This window comes from Mirounga leonina, unplaced genomic scaffold, assembly GCF_011800145.1.
Source record: "Mirounga leonina isolate KUSES-001 unplaced genomic scaffold, KU_Mleo_1.0 Mir_418, whole genome shotgun sequence".
Classification (NCBI taxonomy): domain Eukaryota; kingdom Metazoa; phylum Chordata; class Mammalia; order Carnivora; family Phocidae; genus Mirounga; species Mirounga leonina.
In genome coordinates, this window is record NW_023270739.1 from 411,861 (window position 1) to 421,829 (window position 9,969).

Below are 9,969 nucleotides of genomic sequence, written 5' to 3' on the forward strand. Positions count from 1 at the left end.
CCTGCGCGGCGGCGGCCGCCTCTGCCTGCCCCGCGGGCCCGCGCGCCCCTTCTGCGTCCTGCTGCGCGTCGTGCTGCGCGCCCGCCCGCCCGCCGCGCCCACGCTCGTGGACCTGCGGCTGGCCGCGCGCCGCGGCCGCCTGGCCCTGCTGTGGCGCACCCCGCTGCTGCACCGCGCGCTCGGGCGCCCGGAGTGGACCTTCCGGCTCGTGCGGGTGCCGCCGGCCGCCCTGCGGCGCCCCCGCCGCGCCGCCCCCGCCCTGCCCGCCGAGGGCCCTCGCCGCTACGCGGGCTTCGTGGCCCAAACCCAGTGCCCCACGGACGGGCCCACGCCTGTTGTTTTGGAAGCTGTCAACTCGGACGGTCCTCAAGCCATCGAGTCTTCGGTGTCCTGCCAGGTATCCGAAAACGCGACCTGTGAGGTGACCACGGTAAAGATCCAGAGGAACAAAGACGATGTTCCCGTGGTGTTGACCAGGAAGATGGAGGATACCTTCAATGCAAGCTTTACGTTCAATTGCGAGAACGCGTCCTTAGTTGTTCCGCAGTGGCAGGTCTTTTCCGTGCCCTCCGTAAATGATGCGCCGGACTGGAATGCACCTTTGGATAGACCAAACGTCCGGTTAGGGAGAACTCCAGCATTTGTGTATATCCCCCCAAATTCTTTATCTTGGGGGGTGTATGTATTTAGATTCACAGTCAGCATCTTCATAGGGAAAAAAAAGACACTTAAGGCAAGAGGCTCAGATTTCATGTATGTCACCATTGTTAGAAGTGACCTAAAGGCAGTTATTCCTGGGGGTCCCAACGTAACAATTAATTTCACAGATAGGCTGGTTCTGAATGGAACGAATTCCTCCGATCCAGATTCAGACAGCCCTTCAGAGGCACTCCTTTTCTCCTGGTACTGTACCACAGATCCAAAAAACTACCAGGGAGCTAAAATCACAGTGATGAGCAACAGCGTCTGTCACCCGAAGCAAAGTGATCTGAACTGGAAATGGGCCTCTGGCCCTGTCCTAACACTTTCACCAGGAACGCTTAAAGGTGGAGGTGTGTACTTTTTCAGAATGGTGATCCGGAAGGGTGGTAGGACAGCATATATTGATAAAACGGTACACGTGCTCAGAGGATCAGCCCCCGCAGCAAACATTTCGTGTATTGAAAATTGTGATGCCGTTTTGGTTATTTCAGACAGATTTTCTTTGTTCCTAAATTGCACAAATTGTTCAACAAGCCAGGATGTCTATAAATGGTCGATTCTGTCGTCTTCGGGTGCTGAGGTAACATTTGATTGGGTGAAACACACCACAACAGGGAGGAATGGTGCTTATTTGTCTATAAAAGCTTTTGCTTTTAAGGATTTTCCTGAAGCTAAGTTTTGGATGTCTGTGCACCTAGCCCCTTGGAGTGGGGAGACCTTGCACTTGAGGCACCCCTTTATTATTAACCATGTCCCTCAAATCGGAGAGTGCAGCATTAATCCAGATAAAGGAGTTGCATTTTTTACCAGGTTTGTCATCCGGTGTGATAATTTTAAGGATAAGAACATCCCTCTTACATACAAAATGGTAGTCTCTGATTTGTATGGTTTTGGTCAGATCAGTTCTGTAATAGAGAACACCCTGGGGGCCATCCTGTATTTGGGGGGTGAGCCCACATCGCCCCCTTCCTTTCTCCCTGTTGGTGTGTTGGCCAATCGTTATGCCATGACGATCCATGTTCAGGTATATGACTCTCTAGGAGCTTTTTCTCAGGTGACTTTGTATGCGACCGTACATGCTCCAACGGACAGAATCTCAGGGAAGGATGTGCTTGATCGCTTATTCAATTTCACCATGGGACCGAATTCATCGCTGTCTACTTTGCTTGACAACCAGGAATTTCTGCCTGCAGGTTATTTAATATATATAGCAGCTTCTGTTTTGAATAACATGAAACCTGAATTGACTTTGCAAGCTGACAAAACCAGACTCCGGGAATACCTTGTCAACCAGACTTTTGTTCTTCCCAATAGCACTTTGGTGGAAATCAGCCAGGTAGTCATGAGTGTTACTAAATTAACCCAGACGACCTCTGGATTCACTCGAATGGCTCAGAAACTCGCCACAGTGAGGATCTGGCAAGCAAATCAAGCCCTACAACAGTCTCGACAGAAAGATCCACACTTTTACTCTGAACAAATAGAAATCGTGAGCACTGGGATATTAACAGCTTTGTCTAGTATCTTTAAACTGATCGTTAGCTATGAAGTGGTTGATGAGCCTTTCTACGAGTTGGAATTACTAGCAGACACAATATTGGAGGGTAAAGTGCCAGGGAATGAGACCACTGCAATGACATCCTCCAGCTTTAACATGTACGTCAGGAAGACTGAAAAGTGGGACGTCAGTGACGTCTTCAGCAATGAGAAAAGCAGTCGAAATTATTTTCGTCCGACGCTAAACGTGAGCAGTATTCCTAGTTTGCCTGCAAATGCCCCGATTTCCACCATGTTCTGTGAATTTGCAGTTGATCCCTTTCCTTGGATGAATGATCAGGAAAGCTGTTCTGCAGAGGTGGTTGGATTCAGAATGACAGGAACCACACCTAACGGCGATGTGATCGAGATCATGCCTGATGTAGCCGAAGTGCACATCGCCAGAAAAAACTTGAGCTTTGCAGCTTTTAATCTCACAGTGGGACCCGAGAATGAGCCTGAGGGAGCTGAGGAGTCCTTGAAAAGGACGACAGGGGAGTTTCGGTTTGAGGTGGACAGCAGTGTAGTGAAGCAGTTGCTGGTCCACATTGTGACCGAAGTGACCGTGTTGTTCACGGTTTTCGTATACGCCGGCAGTGAAATTACCCCCACTGCTCTGGTCGCCACCTTCCTCGCGCCCCATGACATCCCTCCCATGGCCAACCAGAGTGACCTGTTCGACTCAGCTTGTACAGTTAGGGAGGCCCGCGTGGTTTGCCTTCCAGCATCCCTGCTGCAAGTCGTAGCTCAGCGAACTGGCTCGTCTGAGTGCACCTTGATCATAGTTCTGCAGGCACCTCGTTTTGTCATGAAAGCCAGTGAAAAGCTGGTGAGAATCGCTCTTTTCAGCGCTCACTGCCTAGACATGTATGGGATCCAGAGCGATTGGAGAGAAGATACCTGTGTTCTCGGAGAGAAGACCACCTGGCTAAGAGTGCACTGTATCTGCCAAACCACAAGGAGGGCCCGGCGGCAGCTGGACCTAATAAAACAAGCCAGCACCCACCTGCAAATCCATTTTTTGACAGCCAAGGTGATTGTGGTCCCTAATCCTGTAGATCTACAGTTGGAGGTCATCAGGAACGTTACCCAAAACCCTGTGACGCTCTTCACTGTACTTTTCATCATGCTCATGTACATAATCCTAGCTTTCTGGGCCTTGCTGAGAGATGAAATGGATCAGTTTCTTTGGCAACATGTGATAATTCTACTTGATAACGATCCTTATGATAAGGTGTGTTACCTCGTCACTGTTTTTACAGGAATCCGTTGTGGGGCTGGGACCAGGGCCGATGTCTTCATCCAACTTATGGGAACAGAAGGTGCCAGCGATGTGCATTGTCTGAGCCATCCTTATTTTAAAACCCTCTACCGCGGAGGCATCAACACTTTCCTCCTAACGACGAAAAGTGACTTGGGGGACATCCACTCCGTTCGTGTGTGGCATAACAACGAGGGCAAAGCCCCCAGTTGGTATTTAAGTAGAATCAAAGTGGAAAATCTGTTCAGCAGACGCATCTGGCTGTTCTTATGCCGGGAATGGCTTTCTGTTGACACCTCTTTGGACAGAACATTTCACGTTACCGATCCAGAAAAGCCTATAAACAGAATGGACTATTTCCTGATAGATTCGACTTACAAGCTGGGGAGAAATCACATGTGGTTCTCTATTTTCTCCAGTGTCATTGCTAGGCCCTTCAATAGGCTTCAGAGACTCTCTTGCTGTTTGGCAATGCTGATGGCCTCCCTTTTGTGTAATATTATGTTCTTCAATCTCGACAGACCAGAAGAAACAGAGTCAGAAGAGGGGAGGTACATCAGGTCAATGATGATAGGACTGGAAAGTGTCTTAATTACGATCCCTGTGCATTTATTGATCGCTTTTCTGTTCACCTACTCCCAGAGGGAGCCTCGTGTGACTCTAGAAAAGGTATCTCCCCGGAAGCATTCCTTGGTGTCAGAGAGTGGACACTGGGAGGAATATCTTGAAAAGTGGCATGCTCATGAAACTGTGCATGCTCCCACCAAGAAGCCTTCAAAGCTGCCATCTGTGAAAAGCACTAGACTTCACAAGGCTTCTTCCAAGGTACCCTCCGTGGCACAGCCTATGGGGAAGAAAGGAGAGAAGAAGGTCTCACGCACCCATGGAAAAAATATAAATGCCAGTAACTCAAACACAAATAACAATAAAGATGTTGCTTCTAGAGAGCCGCCTTCCCAAGTGGGTCCTGTAGAACTCAAGGAGAAGAGCAGGATCGTTTTGCCTTCATGTTGCATTTATATAGCGTGGTTATTGGTTTTTGTTACTTCCAGTATATCTTCATTCTTCATTGTATTTTACGGGCTGACCTATGGTTATGAAAAGTCACTAGAATGGCTCTTTGCATCGTTTTGTTCATTCTGTCTCTCCGTTTTTCTGGTGCAGCCATCTAAAATTATACTCCTGTCAGGCCTCAGAACAAGTAGGCCCAAATATTGTAAAAACCTTTCATGGGCAGGCAGGTACTGCTATACTGAGATTGAGCTGCACAGCACGTTGAGCCCAGAAGAAATGCAAAAGCGACATGAGCAGATCGTGCAGCTCCGAAGATCGAGGATGTACCAGCCCCTCACGGAAGATGAAATCCTAATATTCAAAAGAAAGAAGACAATCAAGAGAAGGGCTTTCCTGTTCCTGTGTTACATTCTGACTCACTTCATCTTTCTAGCCCTCCTGTTGAGCCTCGTCGCCCTCCTGCGCCACACGGACAGCTTTTACTATAATCAGTTCATTCGCAATCAGTTCTCTGTGGATCTCGGCTCGGTGACCAAGCTGGTGGACATCTACAGGTGGCTGAACAGCGTGCTAGTGCCTCTGCTCCACAATGAACCGAATCCAACATTTCTTCCCGACAGCTCCTCTAAAATCCTGGGTCTTCCCCTGCTGAGGCAGGTGAGGGCAAAAGCTGGCGATAAACTCTGCCTGCCTGCCAACAACTTTGCGCAAACCAGCATGGAAGGAGAAGTCCATTGTCATCCCAACTATGGCACCGACCCGGAAGACACGAGAAACTACTCTAGCCTTTGGACCAAAGTTGCAAAGAGGTCTGAGGACAAGCATACCAACGGGTTTACTTACAAGCCTCCGGAGAAGACATGGGGCTATTTCTCCCACGGACTCTTACACACCTACGGGTCAGGAGGCTATGCATTCTATTTTTTCCCAGAACAGCAGCAGTTTAATTCCACCGTGAGGCTCAGGGAACTCCAGAGCAGCGACTGGCTTGACGAGAACACGTGGGCCGTGATTCTGGAGCTGACCACCTTCAATCCAGACGTCAGTCTGTTCTGTAGCGTTTCTGTCATTTTCGAGGCGTCTCAGTTAGGAGTTGTGAACACGAGTATATCCGTGCACTCCTTCTCGGTTGCTGATTTCGACAGGGAAACTTCAGCAGAAATCTACTTGTATGTGGCCATTCTCATTTTTTTTTTAGCCTACATGGTCGATGAGGGCTATATCATCATGCAGGAAAGGGCCTCCTACGTGAGAAGTGTGTATAATCTGCTCAACTTTGCTTTAAAATGCATATTTACCGTGCTGATTGTGCTCTTCTTCAGGAAGCACTTCTTGGCCACGGGCATAATTCGGTTTTACTTGTCGAACCCTGCAGATTTCATTCCCTTTCACGCAGTTTCTCAAGTAGATCACGTCATGAGGATCATTTTGGGTTTCCTGTTATTTCTGACCATCTTGAAGACCCTCAGGTATTCCAGAGTCTTTTATGACGTGCGCCTGGCTCAGAGGGCCATTCAGGCGGCGCTTCCCGGCATCTGCCACATGGCCCTGGTGGTGTCCGTGTACTTCTTTGTGTACATGGCCTTCGGCTACCTGGTGTTCGGTCAACACGAGTGGAACTATAGTAACCTGATCCATGCCACGCAGACGATATTCTCCTATTGCGTCTCAGCGTTTCAGAACACCGAGTTCTCCAACAACCGGGTTCTGGGGGTCCTGTTCCTCTCATCGTTCATGCTGGTGATGATCTGCATATTGATCAACTTATTTCAGGCAGTGATTTTGTCTGCCTATGAGGAAATGAAGCAGCCCGTGTATGAGGAACCATCAGACGAAGCGGAAGCCATGACCTATCTGTGTCGCAGGCTAAGAGCTATGTTTAGGTTTCTGACCTTCCAACCCAGGGACGAAGATGAACCAGAGTTCTTTGTCAACATGCTGTATGGGCAGCCGGAGAAGAACAGCCGCCGGTATCTGGGGCTGAAGACCAGAAACATCAATGGGAAGAAAATGGTTTATCTTGTTGTGTGATCAGTGGCAGGGTCAAGTACCATAGGCAAGAGTCCCCCCAGATGCTCATTCTGTGGGTATAAGGAATGTTCAATGGCTCAGTAGTGCTCTCTACCCATGTCCTGGAAAATGCACACCCCACATTCGGAAGTATCTCCACCTTTGGCCTCTACTCTTGAGTGTTGGGGTATAGGGCAGGTCTGCAGTATGGGAGCCCAGGGCTGATTTCCCTCTAGAGGGGAACTTAGTGTCTTTGGAGTGCACTGCAGTTTAGAGTATTAGAGGCCCAGATTTGGGGGAGAGAGAGCTAAAGGGCCCCCACTCCACCTCTCCAGGGCAGAGCATTCTCCTGTTGTGACTGTCCCTGGGGCTGGGAGCCAAGAGCTTGTGGCTCCCTCAGTCTCTCTGGGAGTTCCCTTTGCAGACCAGGGCTGGAGCACCCCTCCCCCCCATCAGCCCCAGGCCCCAAAATCCAGCTGAGCCAGGGCTGGAGGGACCTTGTGGTGAGTTTGGGATCTGTCCTCCTGCTTTTGAATTCAGGGATGGGACCTGAGGGTCAGAAGTCTGAGCTTCCCATCAACTCCTTTGGGCTACTGCCAGTTAAAGATGTGAAATTTAATAGCATTTTCCAGCCATTAGACATGAATTTTGTTCAACATCAAAAAGGTGTGTGTGTGTGTATGTTTGTGGTGGGGGGTGTTTGTGGTGGGGGGTGGGGAGTGGGTTCACACTGAAAGATAGTAAATGTTCTATATATCGACTATAACAATATATCCATCCAGGATTTGGGCTTTGGGTTATTCACAGCATGGTGGATTATTTCGGAATAATAAAGAAAATGTGGTTTATTGTTAAAGAGCAATATGGGCTCGTAACTCTTATAGTTCTGCTCAGAAGCATGTTCATTTATGTAGATGCCAGTTTAAGCTTTATCAGAATTAAATGTGAGATTTCTCCTCTGAGACTTGCCGTGATTTCTGCGTGAGGAGCGTATATACAGAGGGCTCCTGCCCTCCACGTGGAGAGCCAGTGAAGGGGGACAACGCCATCAGGTGGGTGACGACTTTGTCCCAAGGCCTTGCTACTCACTCGGTGCCCCTGTGGTCCTGACTGTGCTGAAATGGCTTACACGCACACACACGGGTGTTCCATGCCACTCACCCAATAGTGTCTGAAGGATGATTTGGATTTCTTTCCTTTTTTTTCTTTTTAAAAATTTAATTTATTTATTTGAAAAAGAGATAGACAGGAGGGCAGAGGGCGAAGCCAACTCTCTGCTGAGCAAGGAGCAGGAAGCGGGACTGGATCACAGGATCCTGGGATCATGACCTGAGTGGAATGTAGAAGCTAACTGAGCCACCCAGGCGTCCCTCTCTTTTTACCTATAAATATGTGGTTTCTTTTGGGAAACCATTTTTTTTTAAAGATTTTATTTATTTATGTATTAGAGAGCGAGAGAGAGAGAAACAGCATGAGAGGGGAGAAGGTCAGAGGGAGAAGCAGGCTCGCCGCTGAGCTGGGAGCCCGATGTGGGACTTGATCCCAGGACTCCAGGATCATGACCTGAGCCGAAGGCAGTCGCTTAACCAACTGAGCCACCCAGGCGCCCCTGGGAAACCATTTTTTTAAAAAATATTTGAGATACTGTTAATCCTTTTGGATTTTTTCTTATATTTTCTTATATTAAAAACCGAGGACAGCTCAAGTTCAAAATTAACTTTATTTTCTGTCAAAGACCATGATTGCTCTTTGAATATTTCCCTTAGCTCTTCTAGTCCATCTCCTAAACTCGTCTATCCTGTCGAACAGCTTTTACAGTATTCATGAGACAAGGTCATATATCTGAGTGGTTATAGGTCATATATGAAATGCTTCATCCAAACGACCCATCCTTGGCCAGACCCAGAAAAAAGTCAAAACAGTATATAACCTTGGCATTGATCCAAAGGCTGCTATTGCTGGAAGCACCCAGAGGTCCTATCTGCTAGTAAGAAAATTGGAGCGCTTGCTCAACTCCCCGGAGTCCAGGCTCAGGAGTAGTGGTTATTGCCAGGATTACTAAGATGCCTTGTATATTCCTTCTTTCTCAATTCCCCAAAGGAAAACGGCCCAGCCCCCAGGCCTGCTGGCTTCAGGGGCAGCACGGTGCTTGGATTACGTAGGTGCAGAGGGGCCTGGAGAGGGGCAGGGGGGGGGCACGAGGGAAGAGCAGGTCTGAGACGGGGGACCCGGCCAGCCCGCGGGCCAGAGGGCTCTCTGGAAGCTGGAGCAGGACAGGCCAGGGAGGGACAGGACGGTGGGGCTCAGACCCCAAAGGGCGTCGCAGGCCACGTTGCGAGCAGCACAGGGACATGTCCGGAGTGCACAGCGCTTTATAAAGGGCACGGGGAAAGCCAGGGCTCCTTTGGAACCCATCTCGTCTGTTGCCTAGGTCGGACACAGCCACCGCTGCCTGTGTCGCTGGCCCAGGCCGGGGGACTCGCGTTTTAGGTGGGTGGGGGGGGAATGGGGCTTCGGATGGAGGGCGTCAGCGAGCTAGGACCGTAGTGCTCCAGCCCAGGCGCGTAGAGAGCAAGTCGATGCGGGGTGGCGCTGCAGCCGCCTGGACTCTGCAAAGCCCGGTGGAGAACCAAGAAAGCAACGAAGAGGTTCGGAGTAGCCATTACAGAAGGCCCAGCGGGATCGCTCTGCCCTAGGAAAGCCCGATCTTCCCCCTCCGCCGCCGCGCCCCAGAGGCGGAAATCCGCCGTGGAAGCGTCTCCAGGGCTTCCGGTGCGGGGCCAGGGCGGGTCCGCGCACGCGCCGCGGTTGGTCGCTGTCGGGAGGCGGGCCCGCGCACGCGCTCCGGTTGGTCGCCGCCGGGAGGCGGGCCCGCGCACGCGCCGCGGGCGGAGGTCCGTGAGGAGGCGCGCTGCGCGCCCTGGCGGCGCGGCTGTTCCCTGCTGCCCGCCGTTTGGGAGCAGCGGCCGGAGGGGCCTGGAGCGCGGAGTCCGGGGGCGGCCCTCCAGGGAACTGAGGCAGCCAGGCGGAGGTGCGCGGGTAGAACAGCGGTGGAAGAAGGCTGTCGGGGGCGCGTCCGCCTCCCGTGCCCGGGACCGAAGCGCACGGGGAGGGAGAAGGAAACAGCCGGGGTCTGAGGCCGCGACCGGAAGGACGGCGTGGGAGTCGCGCGGGCTCGCGGCCGGAAGCGGCGCAGGCCGGAGAATGGGGCCGAGAGCTGCTTGAAGTGGTGATGGTCAGGACGTGTTGGAAATCTAGTGGAAGGCGCCGGACCACAGGTCAAAGACTTGGGCTGAGGAAGCGCAGGCAGGCGACGGAAAAAAGAAACCCTGTAGTTAGATAGATAGATGATAGGTGATAGATGATAGAGAGAGAGAGATATTCGTTAGATAGATGATAGGTGATAGATGATAGATAGGGATATTAGTTAGATAGATGATAGGTGA

The 9,969-nt window shown here is 50.9% G+C and overlaps 2 protein-coding genes and 1 long non-coding RNA gene across 3 annotated transcripts in view; 1 reads left to right on the top strand and 2 right to left on the bottom strand.

Annotated features, from left to right (window-relative positions):
• Positions 1-9,969, bottom strand: part of GRAMD4 (GRAM domain containing 4) — a 467,167-nt gene that overhangs the window by 322,748 nt on the left and 134,450 nt on the right. The window lies entirely within an intron of this gene.
• On the top strand, positions 8-7,216 carry PKDREJ (polycystin family receptor for egg jelly; the record flags this gene model as incomplete). Its single annotated transcript, XM_034987885.1, has 1 exon — positions 8-7,216. A coding segment is annotated over one exon (6,537 nt), but the record flags the coding sequence as incomplete, so codon positions are not given.
• LOC117998564 lies at positions 7,835-9,218 on the bottom strand. Its single transcript, XR_004676017.1, has 3 exons — positions 9,190-9,218; positions 8,454-8,507; positions 7,835-7,852 (listed from the first exon to the last, which is right to left on the bottom strand). It is a non-coding gene; the product is annotated as an uncharacterized LOC117998564 (long non-coding RNA).